At 43.5% G+C, this 21,958-nt stretch overlaps 1 protein-coding gene across 3 annotated transcripts in view; it reads right to left on the bottom strand.

The window, feature by feature from the left end:
* The window catches only part of CALCR (calcitonin receptor), a 270,509-nt gene that overhangs the window by 48,421 nt on the left and 200,130 nt on the right, over window positions 1–21,958 (bottom strand). For all 3 annotated transcript variants that reach the window (XM_075125860.1, XM_075125859.1, XM_048838162.2), the window contains one exon: window positions 606–759. In XM_075125860.1, the coding sequence (XP_074981961.1) occupies window positions 606–759 (154 nt within the window). The remainder of the gene's footprint in view (window positions 1–605; window positions 760–21,958) is intronic.

Raw genomic sequence — 21,958 nt, 5'->3', positions numbered from 1 at the left:
ATGTGCATGTGTTGCCTGTTAGTGGCCAAACAACTGAGGAGGATGAGGGCTACCACTATTATTACTCCTAGGCAAGAGACATGTTTTACAGACTCAGAAGAGGCCTGCATATTTGGAGCTGAAGGAGCATAACTCTAGACACAGCTCCCTAGGTTGTGTGCATGTGATTTACATTGTCATTGGATCTGTTCTCTGCAGCACATGGATTTGTAACATCAGTTACAGGGCATTGAGGATGTTTACTTACTTATCTGTATATCGCTCTGAGATACTTAGACATATTACCTTATATTTTGGGGGTTAGAAATTTACATGTTCAACACTTAGCCATTTCTTCCAAGACTACCATCATCAAGGATACCAACTACTACTATCACAGACATGTGTGTATTAATTACAACGAGTGCACACACTGTCCTGTGCAAATAAATGAAATCCAGTTCAAATTTAGGCTCCCAAGAGATCAAACTTAGGTTCTAATACACACCTTTGAATAAAGCTAGTTCATGTGTGCAAGTGGTGGCAGGATCGGGTCCCTAGCATATAAAAGTGCCATAAACATTGGAAAGAAGTGACCGAGAAGATATGAATTGTAAAATACATACCCCAGCCCAAGAGGTAATACCAGTGCAAACGCTGCTCTTCAGCAAATACTGCCACCACAATTAGAGTGTGAAGATATATGCCCTCGCAGAGCATCCAGAAGTAGTTACAACCCAGCATGTACTGGTGAAAAAACTGCAGCACCTTGCAGCTTACCTGTCAGACAAATTGGAGAGTAGTAAACTGTAGATCTGGACAGACAATGGTTTACAAACTGTATCCAAGCAGACAAACAAAAGATCAGTGCCAAGCTTCAAAGACAACATTTCCTAGCATTTGCTAGATTTCTTCAGCAAATGTCATTGACAGAGCTATAACATATTCATACATCAGAAAAATGGAGTCAATGTATCTCATAATTGATAAAAATCAGGTGCCAACAGCAAAATTAAAACAAGCATGATCTGGTAAAACCACACTTCAAAACACTTTCAGTCTGATAAGTTTTAGAACTGAAGTAAACAACTTTTTCTAAAAAGCCCAGCCAAGTTCTGTGCAGAAGAGTTAAACAACTGAGTCTGTCCAAATGTCTAATTCAGCTGTTTTATTTTGCATTTATTCAAATAATTACTAGCTATAAACAGCTCTCCTGTTTGATTTTATACTAATGATCCACAAAGATATATACAAGGGATGCACCATATTTACAGGTGTGTCTACACTTAGAATGCTAGAGCAGCCCAGCTGTAGTGCTTCAGTGTAGACACTACCTACTCCGAGAGGAAGCGTTTTCCTGTCAGCAGAGATCTTCCACCTCCCCGAGAGGCAATAGCTAGGTTGACAGAATAATTCTTCCATCAACCTAGCGCGATCTAAATGGGGACGTAGGTTGGCTTAACAATGCCATTGAGAGGTGTGGATTTTTCACACCCCTTGCTGATGTAGTTAAACTGACCTAATTTTCTAGTGTAGACCACACCTAGAGCTCTTATTCACTGCCTACTGAGGACGAACTGCTATTGGACTCAGTGGGAGTTTCTCCTGGTTAATGTGCCATGAATGCTGAGGAGGGCCTCTAAAGGTATATACAGTGTTACAGTACTTTCCACTGCTCTTACAGAAGCAAAAAACAAGGGGGAAAAAGGAGGAGAGGTGTTACAAAGGGCCAGACTGTGCCCAGCTCCTGTGACATTTTTCCAAAAAGGAAGAAGGTGTGAGGATTCTCTCACCTTGGTGACCTCTAGGAGAGGTTAAATGTAACTGCAATCCTTGCACTCGCTTGAGCACAAGCCCTGCATGAAGCCATTGCTACTAGAAACCTGAAATGGGGCCATGGCCATTGGCTCACAGGTTGTGAAGGGAAGTCCAGTTGTCTACCATTTTCTGCCTACCTGCCAAAGCTCCAATGGTGCGGAGCAACTCTGTATCTCCCCCTAAATGGGTTAGTGTCAGTGAAGCACAGTCAAGCTGAGAGGATTGAGCAGGACAAGGCCAGTTGCCTTTACAGTTCAAGGTTTCCAGTTCTCTATAAACCAAACCTTATTGCCACAGGGTATGAGGAGAATTCTGTTTGTATACAGAGGGGCTCCTTGCATCCCAACATGCAAGGAGGTTTTGAGGATGCGATGGGCTAGGCTGTTGCTGCAGTGTCTGCGTGAATCCACTGGCTTGTGGCAAGGAAGCACAGGAGCCTCAGAACACCAAGGCTGCAATAGTGACTGTTGAGTGACAGCTGCCATTCTGTGGCTGAAGCAGCAGATTCCTTCCCATTGCTTCTGTCGAGCTCCCCAGGGCACAGCCTGATTACTTGGGCTGTGAGGTGGGTTTAGGCTTTATTTGCCTCTTTAGTGACAAAGGAGACATTATTTTCTGTCACACAAGCAGAGTACTGTACATATTATCTCTTTCTGGAGGGCTCAGCCTGCTCCTCCTGGCTAAAAAGGCTTGTTTTATCACTCCTTAAAACTGTCTTTTCTAGCTATAAAGCACACACATTTACTTGTGTTTCAATATCTGGGTGTGAATTTCAAGGCTCAGGAAAATGCAGAGCTGACAGAATTAACTTGCAGGGCTGACTTTATTTTTTATCATTTCTTTTTCCACTCTATACACAGGCAGACTAGGCAGTTCATCATTTTCCACGGTGCGGCTGAGTAGCTTTGACAAAGCATACAGACAGAGGAGTAGGATGTAATACAGATGTCTTATAGGAAAAAAATAAAATCCTGTTTTTTATATTGGCAAATGTGCTCATTATGCTGCTTAATTGCGTCTCATATTGTTTTTCACAAGTCTGGGTCAATATGTGCCATGCCTCAGCCCTTGGCATGTGCTGAATATAGCCTGTCAGCTGGGGGCCAACCTTTCTCCATTCACTTTTTATTGATCGCTCATCCTCTTAAGCATTGCCTTGGCTGACAGGCACACAGAGATCTATAAAGATTGCTGTTGAATCTTACTGGCATTTTACCTGACATAAAGTAACTATGCCAAGGTCTAAAATGTCTGTGGACTTCCGTGGTGAACTCATCACTATCTTGTAGACAGAGTGGATCAAGATGAGCATATCTTACATCTGGCCAGCACTCCCTCAAGTGTTGGAGGGCACCAGCTTGGCACCTTCAGACACACGTTGCATCTAGCAGCTATTACGAATCATGGTAATTGTCTGAGAGTGCCGCCTACGGCCACAGTGTCTTCTGTGTGAGTACTGAATGGTCATGTGCAGGGTGCCCCTGTCCCACGTTAAACACCAGACTGCATAAGACCACTCCACTTGGTAGTGCTGACTCTGGTAATGGTGCTGTAGAGTTGATTGGCAATGGCTGGGGTTAGGGAGAGGAAGAAATGATTGGCAGATGCTGCCTGATGCTTTCTGGCCAGCCACTGCCAAATCAACAATTTTGTATTTCCCATCTGAAATGGTAATGAATCTGGAGTTCATTGCACTGTGAATGGCAGCTGCAGTTGCATTTTTCCACCAGGTATATATCCACACTTGTAGGGTAATTTGACCAAAACCAGTTATTGTCATAATTTTCTCTTCACATGTAAGATCTAACGCACACATAAGCACAGTGCAAGTTTCATGGATACTAACTGTATTTATTTCCCATGATGCAACACTTCCCAAGCTTCATTTTCTTTACATTTATTTCCCCATCCCAAACAATTAAAGTTTGTAGCTTTCTAAATTCAATTCTGTACCTACCTGACAAGCTAATCCCCACACACCCATTTCAATTTACGGCTTCTTTGAGGCACTTAGTCACTAGATATGCAATAGGTTTAAGGAAACTATCAGGCTAGGCATGAGGGATGAATTTGATTACGCTTGGATCACATCTCATTAATTTGAGAATAAATTCAAAAAGGTTGGCTTGAATGGTTTAAACATGGCAATCCATCAAGATGGATCATGTTTAATGAACATTATTCAAAACATGGAGCAAATCAGTTTTTGCTTACGATGAACAAAACAGTACAGCATCTTTCATTTGTGTACAAGTGGTGTCATGGAATTTGTGTGGACAGCTACAGTCACAAGCAGCATTTTTCTTAGTCCTTGTCAGTTCTATTAACGTGAAAGAAAAAGAACGAATGCTGAAGAAGAATTTACATTATAATCGGCAGGCACAGTTACCAAGTCATTTGGCAGGTTATTAAAAAATGCTGACAAATATAGAAGCACTGTATCAGCACAGATTTGTCTGAGCTATGAAAAACCATGCCTGCTCTAAACTAGGTCTCTGTAAAGTGCTTATGTTACTGTAACAATTATACTGAAACTGCAAAAAGTTAAAGGAACAACTCTTCCACCATTTACATGCCTGATAACTTTGACTTGCATAATTAATTAAAAAAAGTAATTTAATGTGGCTCCGTCATATGTTACGCTCAAGTGACATCGGTATCACTATGCCGCTCAGGGGTGTGAAAAATCCATACCCCTGAACGACACAGTTATACCAACCTAACTCCTGGTGTACATAGCGCTGTGCCGATAGGAGATCTTCTCCCGTCAACACAGCTACCGCCTCTTGTGGAGGTGAATTCATTACACTGACGGGAGGAGCTCTACCCTTTGCATAGTAGCATCTTCACTGAAACACTACAGTGGCACAACTTCACTGGTGCAGCTGTGCTGCTGCAGCATTTTAAGCGTAGACTTGCCCTTAGAGTATAAGCTTTTGGGGGAAGGGACTGTCTCCTTGTTATGAGTCTGTAAAGAGCCTAGCACAATTGGGCCCTGGCTTCTAGGTGAAACCACATTACAGCAATATTATTTTTATCATTATTATTAATAAAAATAATAAAAAATATTCTGCTATCTACAACCCACACATTTCTTGGAGACATTTCCAGCTACAATACATAACAGAAATAATGCAGGGGATACAGAAACTGATCGGAACATCCCTACATGGGAAAGTCATATTTTCTCTTACACATAATCTGTCCAATTAAATTTTAGCAAGACAAGCCAGAGGCTGGATTTTGTGATGCTCTCGAGGTCTACAGCCCTGATCCTGCCAGAAGATCCACAGCCGAGCTCCATTCAGAGATTTCATGGGGGTCCGCTCATGTGGATCGTCTTGCAAGACTCAGACATAAGATAGATTTCAGAGTAACAGCCGTGTTAGTCTGTATTCGCAAAAAGAAAAGGAGTACTTGTGGCACCTTAGAGACTAACCAATTTATTTGAGCATAAGCTTTCGTGAAGTAAGCTGTAGCTCACGAAAGCTTACGCTCAAAGACATAAGATATGCATTATACTGCAAGTTACATTTTATCTGTTCCTCTGTTAACACAAGGGCACTTGCTCATATATACTTGACACTTCTCAGATAAGACTTTCCATACCACTTGATCACCTCTGAATAAAAACCACTATTCAAGAACTAAGCATCAATTATTATTACTATATTATTATCAAAATCCATGAGGATTATATACAAATAGGATAACATCGTAAAATATCATATACCATGAATCACTGTTTGAAACTAGACAGATTTTTCATACCTTCTCATTAGTTTGGATGAATGGGGCAAATTTCGGTCACAGCTTTGGACACAGCTGAAGAAAGTCTCATTGATTTCCTGCCTTCCCTCCCTCAGAGCCGTTCCCTACAGTATTCAGGGTGTCAGGCTGACCTGGCGATCTGGTGTTTCTATCTCCCTGGGCCAGCTTTGAATAATCTAGTTCTAAGAGTATTAGAGCAAGTGCTGACTACACAGAATAAAACCTCTCATTCTAATTCCCTCTGTTTATTTGTGATCAGTCTGGGTGTGCATACAATTTATGTTCAAACAATTTCAGAGAAACCGCTCTGTGACAATGAGCCAGACAAGGTTATTATTTTTATATTAAGCCATCTATGTGGGCCAGATTAAGTCAAAAGGTGCCAAATTTGCCTCAGTTTTAAAGAGAAATAAACATATTAGATCCTCACTTGGGGGTCAGTCAGTACAGTTCCATTGACTTCAGTAGAGCTCTCCTGATATATATTAGCTGACGATCTGCTCCATTGCATAGTTGTACTGACTGCTGCAGTAGCTGTATGTGATTTATTATTGGCATTCAGTTTGAAGGCAATAAAATATTTTCTCAGACATTCTTATTTAGCATTAAAAGGGAGTGTGTTGGGTTTCAACTACTGAGCTGCTTCATAGTTTTTTCTGGTTATTAGGTTATTATTCTAGGAAAGTATCCTTAAATTCCAAGTATCCGTATTTTGGACAAATAAGCAGTAAAGGACTTTTCCAAAGTAATGTTATGCTAAGCATTGTGACTCTAAAAAACTGGCTATCAGAACACATCATACCTGCTCATATGTCAGTGCCTATTTTCAGAAGTTTATGACTCACCCATTAAAACATGTTCCAGTCAGAAATATGGCACACAGGCTCTCAGACTAAGATGGAAGTTTTAATATACTTTTTTAAAATTTAAATTTAAAAAATAAAATGGACACAGCTTAGAGGTACACTGCATTCTGTGTAGTTCAGGGACATAGTATGTAACGTTTTAAAAGGGTACAATTTTCAAAAGTACCTACATGATGTAGAATCCTAAGTCTCATTTCCAAAAATGACTTAGGAACTTACCCAAAGTCTCACTGAAAGTAGAATAGGAATTAAGTTTCTAAGGGACATATGTGTAAAGGTATTTAGGTTCCTACAGGTGCAGGTTTTCAAAAGGCACCTAGGTGCCTAACTCCCATAGGTGTCTAAACACTTTTGAACATCCCACTAGGTGCTAGTTCCATGTAGGCTTCTAAATCCAAAATTTAGGTCTCAAAACCCCCACTCAGCTACCACCTAACCTTGTAGGTGCCTGAAGTCCCTAGGCACTCAGATATCTGTGTTAAAGTTTCCATGGCACCTAAAAAGCTGTCAGTGGGCATGCACAAAGCCACCTCAATCTTGAAGCCTAGGTGGCTAGCTCATGCCTAATTCCCAGTGGGATTCTCATACTAGGCATTCCCCCTCCCCCACATCTTGCCTGTTGTGCCCAATCCAGTGGCTGCGCTCAGAAGCTGCCTAATAGGTCTTCGCATAAAACACTGATGGGGGTGCCCCAACCTTACAACCTTTAGCCCAGTGGTTAAAGCACTCACCCATGAAGACCAGGGTTCCAATAATCAATGATCAAGAATTGATCATCAATAATTAATCAATAACCAAAATGTAATATGGTTTGAAATTATCAAACAATTAGAGAGAACTTGGCTAAGTCAGAGTGATTGAATGTATTAGAAAGTTAGCCCTGGTCTACACTAGGAGTTGAGGTCGAATTTAGCAGTGTTAAATTGATTTAACCCTGCACCCGTCCACAAAATGAAGCCCTTTTTTTCGACTTAAAGGGCTCTTAAAATCGATTTCCTTACTCCACCCCCGACAAGGGGATTAGCGCTTAAATCGGCCTTGCTGGGTCGAATTTGGAGTACTGTGGAAGCAATTAGATGGTATTGGCCTCCGGGAGCTGTCCCAGAGTGCTCTGTTTTGACCGCTCTGGACAGCACTCTCAACTCAGATGCACTGGCCACGTAGACAGGAAAAGGTCCGCAAACTTTTGAATTTCAATTTCCTGTTTGCATGGTCACCTGCAGCTTGCCACGCTGGCCAGAGCTCATCAACAGAGGTGACCATGATGGAGTCCCAGAATCGTAAAAGAGCTCCAGCATGGACTGAATGGGAGGTACGGGATCTGATCGCTGTATGGGGTGAGGAATCCATGCTATCAGAACTCCGTTCCAGTTTTCTAAATGCCAAAACATTTGTCAAAATCTCCCAGGGCATGAAGGACAGAGGCCATAACAGGGATCCGAAGCAGTGCTGCGTGAAACTTAAGGAGCTGAGGCAAGCCTACCAGAAAACCAGAGAGGCAAATGGCCGCTCCGGGTCAGAGCCCCAAACATGCCGCTTCTATGATAAGCTGCATGCCATTTTAGGGGGTTCAGCCACCACTACCCCAGCCGTGTTGTTTGACTCCTTCAATGGAGATGGAGGCAATACGGAAGCAGGTTTTGGGGACGAAGAAGATGATGATGATGATGAAGTTGTAGATAACTCACAGCAAGCAAGTGGAGAAACCGGTTTTACCGACAGTTAGGAACTATTTCTCACCCTGGACCTGGAGCCAGTACCCCCCGAACCCATCCAAGGCTGCCTCCCGGACCCGCCAGGCAGAGATGGGACCTCTGGTGAGTGTATCTTTTAAAATACTATACATGGTTTAAAAGCAAGCATGTGAAAGGATTAATTTGCCCTGGCATTTGCGGCTCTCCTGGATGTACTCCCAAAGCCTTTGCAAAAGGTTTCTGGGGAGGGCAGCCTTATTCCGTCCATCATGGTAGGACACTTTACCACACCAGGCCAGTAGCACGTACTCGGGAATCATTGTAGAACAAAGCACTGCAGTGTATGTTTGCTGGCATTCAAACAACATACGTTCTTTATCTCTTTGTGTTATCCGCAGGAGAGTGATATCATTCATGGTCACCTGGTTGAAATAGGGTGCTTTTCTTAAGGGGACATTCAGAGGTGCCCATTCCTGCTGGGCTGTTTGCCTGTGGCTGAACAGAAATGTTCCCTGTTGTTAGCCACGGGGAGGGGGGACGGGCTAGCCTCGTGGTGGGGGGAGGCAAAATGCGACCTTGGAACGAAAGCACATGTGCTGTGTATGTAATGTTAACAGCAAGGTTTACCGTGAAAGAGTGTACCCACTGTTCTATAAAATGTGTTGTTTTAAATACCACTGTCCCTTTTTTTTCCCTCCACCAGCTGCATGCGTTTCAAGGATCACAGGATCTTCTCCTTCCCAGAGGTTAGTGAAGATTAGAAGGCGAAAAAAAAGCACTCATGATGAAATGTTCTCTGAGCTCATGCTGTCCTCCCACACTGACAGAGCACAGACGAATGCGTGGAGGCAGACAATGTCAGAGTGCAGGAAAGCACAAAATGACCGGGAGGAGAGGTGGTGGGCTGAAGAGAATAAATGGCGGGCTGAAGCTGAAAGGTGGTGGCAGCGTGATGAGAGGAGGCAGGATTCAATACTGAGGCTGCTGGAGGATCAAACCAATATGCTCCAGCATATGGTTGAGCTGCAGGAAAGGCAGCAGGAGCACAGACCACCGCTACAGCCCCTGTGTAACCAACCACCCTCCTCCCCAAGTTCCATAGCCTCCTCACCCAGACGCCCAAGAACGTGGTGGGGAGGCATCCGGCCACCCAGCAACTCCACCCCAGAGGATTGCCCAAGCAACAAAAGGCTGGCATTCAATACGTTTTAAACTTTTAAACTTTTAAAGTGCTGTGTGTCCTTGTCCTTCCCTCCTCCACCACCCATCCCACTGCTTCTCTCCTCCACCACCCCTCCCAGGCTACCTTGGCAGTTATCCCCCTATTTGTGTGATGAATTAATAAAGAATGCATGAATGTGAAGCAACAATGACTTTATTGCCTCTGCAAGTGGTGATCGAAGGGAAGAGGGGAGGGTGGTTAGCTTACAGGGAAGTAGAGTGAACCAAGGGGCAGGGGGTTTCATCAAGGAGAAACAAACAGAACTTTCACACCGTAGCCTGGCCAGTCATGAAACTTGTCTTCAAAGCTTCTCTGATGCGCACCGCGCCCTCCTGTGCTCTTCTGACCGCCCTGGTGTCTGGCTGCGTGTAACCAGCGGCTAGGTGATTTGCCTCAACCTTCCACCCCACCATAAACGTCTCCCCCTTACTCTCACAGATATTGTGGAGTGCAAAGCAAGCAGTAATAACAGTGGGAATATTGGTTTTGCTGAGGTCTAACCGAGTCAGTAAACTGCACCAGCGTGCTTTTAAACATCCAAATGCACATTCTACCACCATTCTGCACTTGCTCAGCCTGTAGTTGAACAGCTCCTGACTACTGTCCAGGCTGCCTGTGTATGGCTTCATGAGCCATGGCATTAAGGGTAGCCTGGGTCCCCAAGGATAACTATAGGCATTTCAACATCCCCAACGGTTATTTTCTGGTCTGGGAATAAAGTCCCTTCCTGCAGCTTCTGAAACAGACCAGAGGTCCTGAAGATGTGAGCGTCATGTACCTTTCCCGGCCATCCCACGTTGATGTTGGTGAAACGTCCCTTGTGATCCACCAGAGCTTGCAGCACTATTGAAAAGTACCCCTTGCGGTTTATGTACTCGCCGGCTTGGTGCTCCAGTGCCAAGATAGGGATATGGGTTCCATCTATGGCCCCACCACAGTTAGGGAATCCCATTTCAGCAAAGCCATCCACTATGACCTGCACATTTCCCAGGGTCACTACCCTTGATATCAGCAGATCTTTGATTGCATTGGCTACTTGCATCACAGCAGCCCCCACAGTAGATTTGCCCACTCCAAATTGATTCCCAACTGACCGGTAGCTGTCTGTCATTGCAAGCTTCCACAGGGCTATTGCCACTCGCTCCTCAGCTGTGAGGGCTGCTCTCATCTTGGTATTCATGCGCTTCAGGGCAGGGAAAAGCAAGTCACAAAGTTCCATGAAAGTGCCCTTACGCATGCGAAAGTTTCGCAGCCACTGGGAATCGTCCCAGACCTGCAACACTATGTGGTCCCACCAGCCTGTGCTTGTTTCCCGGGCCCAGAATCGGTGTTCCACTACATGAACCTGCTCCATTAGCACCATGATGCCCGCATTGCCAGGCATTGCCAGTGCCCGTGCTTTGAGAGAAGTCTGTGTCCATGTCCTCATCACTCTCGTCACCATGCTGACGTCGCCTACTCGCCCAGTTTCGCTTTGCCAGGTTCTGGTGCTGCATATACTGCTGGATAATGCGTGTGGTGTTTAATGTGCTCCTAATTGCCAAAGTGATCTGAGCGGGCTCCATGCTTGCCGTGGTGTGGCGTCTGCACAGAAAAAAGGTGCAGAACGATTGTCTGCCATTTCTCTGATGGAGGGAGGGGCAACTGACGACGTGGCTTACAGGGTTGGTTTACAGGGAATTAAAATCAACAAAGTGGGTGGCTTTACATCAAGGAGAAACAAAAACAACTGTCACACAGAATGGCCCCCTCAAGGATTGAACTCAAAACCCTGGGTTTAGCAGGCCAATGCTCAACCCACTAAGCTATCCCCCCCTCTCGTATTTCAGGCAGGAATTCACAGAGGGAGGGAGGGAGGGAGGGGGGAACAAATGAATACAAAACAAATCTGGTGTATTTTCTGTTTTGATCCACTCCATCTATCTTTTACATCTTTGGCTGGCAGCAGACGGTGCAGAAGGACTGCAAGCCATCCACATCTCTTGGCTGCTCGGCAGAAGATGGTACCATATGACTGCTAGCCATCCTCATCTCCTGCCTGCCCGGCAAAAGATGGTACAATAGGACTGCTAGCCATCCATATTTCCTGCCTGCTCACCATAAGATGATACAATAGGACTGCCTGCAGGACTAAAGAGAGTGACCTGGTCGAGTCACTCCTAATTTAGTCTGCCCAGGCACTCCTGACCAACCTTACCAAGGCGGCAAGGAGCACCTCGGACACAATGATGATGGTTTTCAGGCCTATTGCACCATCTGCTACCACAAGACAATGGGTTGCTGCTGCTGTGTAGCAATGCAGTACCGCGTCTGCCAGCACCCAGGAGACATATGGTGACAGTGAGCTGAGCGGGCTCCATGCTTGCCGTGGTATGGCATCTGCACAGGTAACTCAGGAAAAAAGGTGCGAAATGATTGTCTGCCATTGCTTTCAAAGAGGGAGGGAGGGAAGGAGGGCCTGATGACATGTACCCAGAACCACCTGCGACAATGCTTTTTGCCCCATCAGGCATTGGGATCTCAACCCAGAATTGGGCAGCGGAGACTGCGGGAACTGTGGGATAGCTACCCACAGTGCAACACTTCGGAAGTCGACGCTTACCTCGGTACTGTAGAAGCACTCTGCCGAGTTAATGCACTTAATGCACTTAGAGCATTTTGTGTGGGGACATACACAATCGACTATTTAAAAACAATTTATAAAAAAACAACTTCTATAAATTCGACCTAATTTCGTAGTGTAGACATACCCCTAGAGATCAGAACAGTGCCTAACAGATATAGGCATCATGGTTACCAAAATCTGGAGAACCAGCCCCCCAGTGATGACAAGATGTTCCCAGTCTTGGTTCTGAAAATGGTATACAAATTGACATTCTTATAGCCCCCCCACCCCTTTTACAGTTTGGTTCTATTATTTCCTCGTTTACTCAGACAAGATACATTTCAGACATCTGTTATTTACTTAGATCTCTTTGGAAAGTCCATCAAATTTTGCTAACTTAAGCATCTGTTCCTGCATCTTAGGACATTGCTAAAAATAATATTCCTTGCTTAACATTTCTTGTGCTGATAAGTTTTAGCAGGCTAGCATTTAACTCTTCTTAGCACGACTCCCAAAGCATCATAGAATCATAAGACCCTGGAAGGGACCTTGAAAGCCCTAATCCTGGTCATCTAGTCCAGTCCCCTGCACTCATGGCAGGACTAAGTATTATCTAGACCATTGTCCATTAGTTTAAATAGCTCATCAACAAAAATCAGGTTTGTTGTGATTTATCCGATTCTTGACATTTATGCCTCAACGTAACATTTTTAAGTGTATTGTTTTTGTATTTGCAGAATCATAGAATAGTTCAGAGTCATTAAAGGCCCCCCTTCCTGTAAGGGCTTTGCTTTGAAAGAGCAGATGAAAGTTTGTGAAAGGCAACCTAACCCATAGAATGCACTCAGCACCACCTTCACTCCCAAGTCAGCTGTTAGTATTTGTGCTAATTAATCTAACATTTAAGCATGATGTGATGGGCAACTCTGATTTTGTCATGTATGTGTTGTTCAGAGCAAATGATATACAATCTACTTGTATTCTGCTTTTTAGAATAGCAAGTAGGCTGCAGAGCTAAAAGAAGTCCAAGGTCACCTCCTGTAATAACAATAATTAGATATTCCTGTCACTTATGTACACATCTGAAATAGGATACTTGCTTCCTTCAAGTCTCTTAGCTACTGGGAGAGATACAGAACTCCACATTACTCAGATCTCTTGAGATTAATCAAAGAGAAAGCGGCAGGTGAGTAAACATCTCAATAAAATACAGAGAACTTGATTAGTGTCAGAGTCCTTTGAACAATCATTCCACTCCACTTAATAGTTGCAGCCTCACAGGAGCTCACTACTCAGTCCATACAAAGGTTAAAATAAATAGAGTCTCTCTCGTGTTTGATAAGAGTGTCAGTGTGGATGAGGCAGAAAACAGTCTTCACATCACTGCTGAAGTTCTGGTTATGAGAGTTTAGTGGACCTGTTAAAAATAGAGCAAGTGAGGAAAGATACATAATGGAAAATTTGTAGTAAGAGTTCTCTTTCTTAGATTGCAGAAATATGTAAGAATGACAAGACTGGTGACACGGGGTAGGCAGCTGATACTAAAAGCAGGTTATCCTGGTCTGGTAATTCATGCTGATTAGTATAGTTATCAGAATGCAAGTGCTGATGGATGAGAGCTAGCTGGTTTAGGAACAATTCAGAGAACACTGATAATACTCGGAGGTTTGGATAAGCGATCAGATAAAATGGTAAATTAAATCAAGACTGTTGATTGAGGGGCTGTTCCCTCTGTTTATTGCTCAAGTTTGCAATTTGGGGGTTGTGTTAGCGCCACAGTGGCTCCTGAATGTTCAGGTGGCGCTCAGTGTAGCATGTATGATTACCTGCCCCATGGGCAGATGGCGTATGTGTGCATCCGGTGCGAGGAGCTCCTGGCCCTCAGAGACTGCGTACAGGCTTTGGAGGCCAGGATTGCGGAACTGGAGGAGCTAAGGGAGGCAGAGAGGTATGTTGATGAGGCTTTCTGGGACACTGTAGATTTGTCCCACCTCCGGTCAGACAACCCCTGCGCTGTTAAGGGGGATGAAAGGCTCAGGGAAGGAGAGCAGTCAACAGGTGCAGAAGAAAACCTTCCCATAGTCGGGAGCGTCCTTCCAGATGATGTTGGGGTATCCTCTCGCACTGAGGTTACCTCTCTGTGGGAGGGAACTCCAGTCATTAGGAAAAGGCAGGTGTTAGTAATGGGAGATTCGATCATTAGAAACATAGATAGCTGGGTTTGTGATGACCAGGAGAACAGTATGGTGACTTGCCTGCCTGGTGCGAAGGTTGGGGATCTCTTGAGGTATCTAGATAGACTTATGTGTAGTGCTGGGGAGGAGCCGGTGGTCATGGTACATGTAGGTACCAATGACATACAGAAGGGTAGGAGAGATGTCCTGGAGGCCAAATTTAGGCTGCTAGGAAAGACACTGAAATCCAGGACCTCTATGGTGGCATTCTCAAAAATGCTTCCAATTCCACACGCAGGGCCCGGTAGGCAGACAGAGCTTCAGAGTCTCAATGTGTGGATGAAATGATGGTATAGGGAGGAGGGGTTTAGATTTATTAGGAACTGGGGAAACTTTTGGAATAGGGGGAGCCTATACAGGAAGGATGGGTGAATGAGACTGCCTCATGTTAAAGGAGGATATTGATATAATAGGCATCACAGAAACCTGGTGGAGTGAGGACAATCAATGGGACACAATCATTCTGGGGTACAAAATATATCGGAAGGACAGAACAGGTCGTGCGGGAGGGGGTGGCACTATATGTGAAAGAAAATGTAGAATCAAATGAAGTAAAAATCTTAAATGAGTCCACATGTTCCATAGAATCTCTATGGATAGTAATTCCATGCTATAATAAGAATATAACAACAGGGATCTATTATTAACCACTTGATCAGGACAGTGATAGTGACGATGAAATGCGAAGGGAGATTAGAGAGGCTATCAAAATAAAGAACTCAATAATAGTGGGGGATTTCAATTATCCTCATATTGACTGGGTACATGTCACCTCAGGACAAAATGCAGAGACAAAATTTCTCAATTCTTTAAATGACTGCTTCTTGGAGCAGCTGGTACAGGAACCCACAAGGGGAGAGGCAATTCTCGATCTAGTCCTGAGTGGAGCGCAGGATCTGGTCCTAGAGGTAACTATAACAGGACCGCTTAGAAATAGTGACCACAATATAATAACATTTCTGCGGTGGGAAGAACACCTCAGTAGCCCAACACTGTGGCATTTAATTTCAGAAAGGGGAACTATGCAAAAATGAGGAGGTTAGTTAAACCGAAATTAAAAGGTACAGTGACTAGAGTGAAATCCCTGCAAGCTGCATGGACACTTTTCAAAGACACCATAATAGAGGCCCAACTTAAATGTATACCCCAAATTAAAAAACACAGTAAAAGAACTAAAAAAGAGCCACCGTGGCTTAACCACCATGTAAAAGAAGCAGTCGGAGATAAAAAGGCATCTTTTAAAAAGTGAAAGTCAAATCCTAGTGAGGTAAATAGAAAGGAGCATAAACACTGCCAAATTAAGTTTAAAAATGTAATAAGAAAAGCCAAAAAGGAGTTTGAAGAACAGCTAACCAAAAACTCAAAAGATAATAACAAAATGTTTTTTAAGTACATCAGAAGCAGGAAGCCTGCTAAATAGCCAGTGGGGCCCCTGGACAATCGATACACAAAAGGAGCACTTAAAGATAATAAAGTCATTGCGGAGAACCTAAATGAATTCTTTGCTTCAGTCTTCACAGCCGAGGCTGTTAGGGAGATTCCCAAACCTTAGCTGTCTTTTGTAGGTGACAAATCTGAGGAATTGTCACAGATTGAAGTGTCACTAGAGGAGGTTTTGGAATTAATTGAGAAACTTAACAGTAACATGTCACCGGGACCAGATGGCATTCACCCAAGAGTTCTGAAAGAACTCAAATGTGAAATTGTGCAATTATTAACTATGATTTGTAACCTGTCCTTTAAATTAGCTTCTGTACCCAATGACTGGAAGACAGCTAATGAAACGCCAATATTTAAAAAGGGCTCTAGAGGTGATCCCAGCAATTACAAACCAGTAAGTCTAACGTCCGTACCGGGCAAATTAGTTGAAACAATAGTAAAGAACAAAATTGTCAGACACATAGAAGAAAATAAATTGTTGGGCAAAAGTCAACATGGTTTCTGTAAAGGGAAATCATGTCTTACAAATCTATTAGAGTTCTTTGAAGGGGTCAACAAACATGTGGACAAGGGGGATCCAGTGGACATAATGTACTTAGATTTCCAGAAAGCCTTTGACAAGGTCCCTCACCAAAGGCTCTTTCGTAAATTAAGCTGTCATGGGATAAGAGGGAAGATCCTTTCATGGACTGAGAACTGGTTAAAAGAGAGGGAACAAAGGTTAGGAATAAATGGTAAATTTTCAGAATGTAGAGGGATAACTAGTGGTGTTCCCCAAGGGTCAGTCCTAGGACCAATCCTATTCAACTTATTCGTAAATGATCTGGAGAAAGGGGTAAATAGTGAGGTGGCAAAGTTTGCAGACATACTACACTGTTCAAGATAATTAAGACCAAAGTAGACTGTGAAGAACTTCAAAAAGATCTCACAAAACTAAGTGATTGGGCAACAAAATGGCAAATGAAATTTAATGTGGATAAATGTAAAGTAATGCACATTGGAAAAAATAACCCCACTATACATACAATATGAGAGGGGCTAATTTAGCTACAACTAATCAGGAAAGAGATCTTGGAGTCATCGTGGCTAGTTCTCTGAAGATGTCCACGCAGTGCGCAGCGGCAGTCAAAAAAGCGAACAGGATGTAGGAATCATTAAAAAAGGGGGAGAATATCTTATTGCCCTTATATAAACCCCTGGTACAACCACATCTTGAATATTGTGTACAGATGTGGTCTCCTCATCTCAAAAAAGACATACTAGCATTAGAAAAGGTTCAGAGAAGGGCAACTAAAATGATTAGGGGGTTGGAACGGATCCCATATGAGGAGAGATTAAAGAGATTAGAACTTTTCAGCTTGGAAAAGAGGAGACAAGGGGGGATATGATAGAGGTATATAAAATCATGAGTGGTGTGGAGAAAGTGAATAAGGAAAAGTTATTTACTTGTTCCCATAATATAAGAACTAGGGGCCACCAAATGAAATTAATGGGCAGCAGGTTTAAAACAAATAAAAGGAGGTTCTTCTTTACACAGCACACAGTCAACCTGTGGAACTCCTTGCCTGAGGAGGTTGTGAAGGCTAGGACTATAACAGGGTTTAAAAGAGAACTGGATAAATTAATGGAGGTTAGGTCCATTAATGGCAATTAGCCAGGGTGGGTAAGGAATGGTGCCCCGAGCCTCTGTTTGTCAGATGGTGGAGACGGATGGCGGGAGAGAGATCACTTGATCATTACCTGTTAGGTTCACTCCCTCTGGGGCACCTGGCATTGGCCACTGTCGGCAGACAGGATACTGGGCTGGATGGACCTTTGGTCTGACTCAGTATGGCCATTCTTATGTTCTTATGTGGCAGCTGTGGTCAAGACTGCTGTTTTCACCTACACTTGGCAGGAAAGTTGTAGCCTCTCTCTCAGAAATTGCTAGAGTTCTCCATGCCTTTGTCACTTTATGATTAGACACTGCAATTCACATAACAGGTGCTACAACATAAGACCATTTAGAGTTACATTTCTGGAGAAAGTGATTAGGACGTTACACCTCAGGAACACGTTACTGTAGTGCTATGGGATCCGTACTGGTTTCTCATTAGATGTAGGTGAAATATCAAATGTTGCTTTGACAAGAATGATTTGGGACTTGGCTACCTGAAAGACATTCATAGATTCATAGACCACCGCAATAATCTAGTCTGACCTCCTCTATAACACAGGCCATTGAACATAACACAGGTCAGGGAATTTATGAGAGAGAATATAATCCCTCTCTTTGTGATACTATGATAGTTGAAATCTACAGAGATGACTAAACTAAGACTCTGCCTTAGGAGAGAATTCAATAGGAATACTCATAAAGTAAGGCCTGCAGTGGTATGGTAGTAGAATCTGATCCAAAATAATAGCGTTTTTTTCTCCCCTGCTATCAGCTAATTAATTTGCTATTGCCTTTCTATTGAAAAAGCACCCCTAATGATTTTCTTGAAAAAGTCTGAATCTTTCTCATGAAGGGTAGCTACATGATATGTTTACAAGCTGAATCCAACTGATTAATGCTCTTTACTGAAGTGCTGTCTACATATGCTGCAAATGGCCTTTTATCGTTAATACTTGGATCCTACAAGTTGCATACTGCTGGTCACTATCTCACTACTTAGCATGGAATTGCTACCTGAAAAGGGAATTTGATACTGATGGGGTGAAATGTAACTCTAAATTTTTTATACAAAAGTTATGAAGAAATTAACAAGAATATAAAATCTTGGGGATAAACGAGAATTACTTCTTTCTTTTTATGCTGTTTAATCCTTTACAAATCTATCTTCAAAAATTAATGAAAATATTATTCCACCAAGGAAACAGTACAGTCATTTTTAATAGTACATTCATATATGAGGGAGAAAATACATTCTTTTTGTTTTCAATATGTCAATTCGGTATTCACGCTGCATCTTCATCAGTGCTAATTGTGTTAAGTTTTAGGTAACAGGGATAATTGTTCATTCCTAGGATAAACTATGAGAGGCTGACTAGGATGACTCACTGCTGAGTTACTCCAGTTTTATGCCAGTATAGTTCCAATGAATTCAGTCACACTAGAGTAAAACTGGAGCAATGCAGTGGTGAATTAGGCCCTGAGTTTACTGCTGGCAGACACTTCCTTTGCAAATGACCCTCCATTCATGTTAAGGCACAGAGGCAAGCTCTTGAAGAAATTCTACATTCAGGTCGCCACATAATCCATAACTGAGGCCTGCTGTGGGAAGGATGGGTCACGACACAATTGGAGCCAAATCCTGCCTTCCCTCCATGAGCACTGTAGGCCCTTAGTGCAGTCTAACCATTGTGGTTTGGTTGTGCTTGAAGGGAGAAGCTGAACAGAGCAGGGTATTCCACTCTACCTGCATGCCACAGAGTCCTGCTCTGCAGCATCTGCCTCTGTGGTTGTTTGGAAGGTGGGGGCTGTGCAGAACAACCCATACAGGGGGAATCTAGGCCAGCAGCCACCATTACTACTGGTCTCATGGGGTAGAGAAGGATTCTCTTCCCTTGACTCCTATGGAGGTATCCTTCACATAACACGTTAATTCATGCTTTGCACATGGGACCAGGGTGTGGTCATGAAAGATTCCCCAGTGTTCTGAGACTCCAGTGTAGAAGGGCCTTAACTGTTACGCAGCTAGACTGTGGCTTTTAAGCCACAGCTCCTAGGGCAGCATGATCTCTTTGGTGCTACTCTTTGTGTACAGGGAGAATGCAGCATGCTCCATCGAAGGTGAGGTCAGTGGAATAGATTGCTCCCCTTGGTGTGTCAGCCCTGCTTTGTGGGCCAGGACCCTGCCCCCTTCTTAGAAGTTCAGCTGTGAACAGCTCCTGTGTAGCCACACAAACATATGGGATGCTTCTTCCCGGGATGTATGGTTGCACAGATACTGCTCCCAACCTGAGCCATAATGATGATGAAGCACAGGGCAGGGCTCAGATTGGTAAGGACACTGTGGTATCCTTAACTTAAAATCTCCTTAGCTGGGTTGGTTTGTCTTGAACCCTCAACAATATTTTAAGTGGGTTTATTTTCCTGCTTGGTTTGGAAATGGGAATCAGCTGTGTGCAAATAATTTTTACAAGGAGGTTCAAAACAACACTAGTTCCCATTCTGAAAGATGGTGCCAGCATTTGTGGTGTCAGGAAAGAAACATGTGCCACTGAAATACATGCTGCTCTTCTATACCTACAGACAAAGGCTAATTAAAAGCAGGCTAGCTGCCACTGGGGATATGGGACCGATGGCAGCCTATGAGCCCTGATTCATCTAACTCTGCTTGCAGGCTCGTCTTGGTAAACTAGCTTGGGAGAAGGAAACTAATTGGATTTGAACATCTTATTTCTACATTTCATTAGCAATTATTCTGGGGCAACTGCAAAATTAAGGCACAGCTCTTTTGTTTTGGTTTCAAAATTAGAAAGCATAAAAAAGAGCAGCCCTCTGCTCTGCCCTGCCATGCTGGAGTCTCAGCTGGAATTCCTAAGAGCAACACTTTGCTCCTTTTGCTAGCAGTGGTTGGAGTGCTGTGAAAACAGCACAGTTGGCCTCTTCGGGATGGACTTTACAGTTCTCTGCAGCAAATCCTCCTTCCTTCAATTTCTTCAATTGTGTTTCCCCAATAAGAATTTTATTGTAACACAGAGCAAACAGAATGTTCTTGCATTTAGAAGAATGTATTTGGTCTCTTGGTGGTGAAACGTGGTTTGTGTTGACGACGCAGAACTCTGTGTGGCAGAGGGAACTTGATTTTTGAATCACGGAATTGCTTGACTGCAGGTTTACGGCACTTGCTAGCAGCAGTCTCCTCAACCTTCATGATCTGAATAGAGTGAGTACGGGCACAATGGTGGGCACCCATATCATGGTAGCACTGTGTAACAGCACCAGCAGTTGTCAAGTCCCTGTATTCCATGTACATGTTGTGGGTTCCACTATGAGAATCATAGCATAGCCAGATACCAAAGTTTGTCACCTGCAAAGGGGACTTTTCAAATACCTGTCCACAGTACACAATTTCAATGTAAGTGTTTATAGGCTCTAAAGGGAGTCCCAGCCACGGATCCTATGAACAGGATTGGTAGGAGTGAGGCTGTGAAGCCTGGTGTGAGTTTGAAGCTGAGTAAAATGGAATGACACAAAGTACCTCTGAATGAAGGAGAAACCAACCCAGCATGCAGTCTGTGCAGGACAGTGATGTTCTATGCACGAACATAAACAGAATGGCATTCACCTGTTAACTTTTCAGTCTGAACCCAAATTCTCAGCCTAACCATTTTTTCCCTCCCTGCAGACAGAACAAGTCAAGGTAGTTAAAAGAAAACCATGGGAGACTGACCAAGGCCACTGCCAGCTGTTTGATGTATGACTGAGCAACTGTCTCTGCGAGAAATGCAGAAGTGTGATTGGCAGTGCAGATTGACAAAGGTATTTAGGCACCTAAAGATGCAGAGAGGCGCCTATTGGGATTTTCAAAAGTGCCTAAGTGAATTAGGCATCTCCCTCCCTTTGATTTTTCTAGTCTTATCTACAATCAGTAGAGGCCTGAAATCTGGCTGTTTGTTCCTTTTTTGTTTACCTTGGCCAATGAAAATCAGTGAAGTCAGTTTCACCTTGGTCATAGCTGGGTTCCTATTCCTGTTCTTAGTTGTGCCCTACTGAGATTTCACATAGAAGGGGAATGCTTATTTGTTTTAAAACACATGTTTTTTATGAGATTCGTTTCTTTTTCAAAATTAGAACCATTTCTATTTTGCTTTACAGTATTTACATTTTAGCTAAATTTCAGATGACCGTGTTTCTTTAAGGACACAATCTTCTCATTCTCACACCCGGTGTAAACCCACGGATTTCAGTCACAGTTTGCATGAGGGGAAAGTGAAACCAGAATTTGTCCCGCACTGACATGCACAAAACCTAGCGAATATTTTCCTTACGACACTTGTGGTTATCTTATTCACACAATTAGTCCCACAGAAGTCAATTAACTGCTACAATTATAAACATGGGGCTCAATCCTGAGCCCCACTATGACTCATTTGCATACCTCTGGCAGTGCAAAGAAACCACATAGTTGGTCAGCTGTGGAATTCTCTGGCATAGTAGGAGATTCCTAAATGGCAAGGTGACAGCATAGCCTTCCTACAGGCATCTCTCAGCCCCTAGTGTAGAGGGTGTGCCAGAGGCTGGAAGAGGTGTGGCTACAGGTCACTGAACTTCAGCAATCTGCAGCGATTCCCCCTTGCGGGCTGTTGTAGCCAGTTTGTATTTTAGAACACATCTTAGT

Source organism: Caretta caretta, chromosome 2 (genome assembly GCF_965140235.1).
Source record: "Caretta caretta isolate rCarCar2 chromosome 2, rCarCar1.hap1, whole genome shotgun sequence".
NCBI lineage: Eukaryota > Metazoa > Chordata > Testudines > Cheloniidae > Caretta > Caretta caretta.
This window is presented reverse-complemented; position numbering and strand designations above follow the sequence as displayed.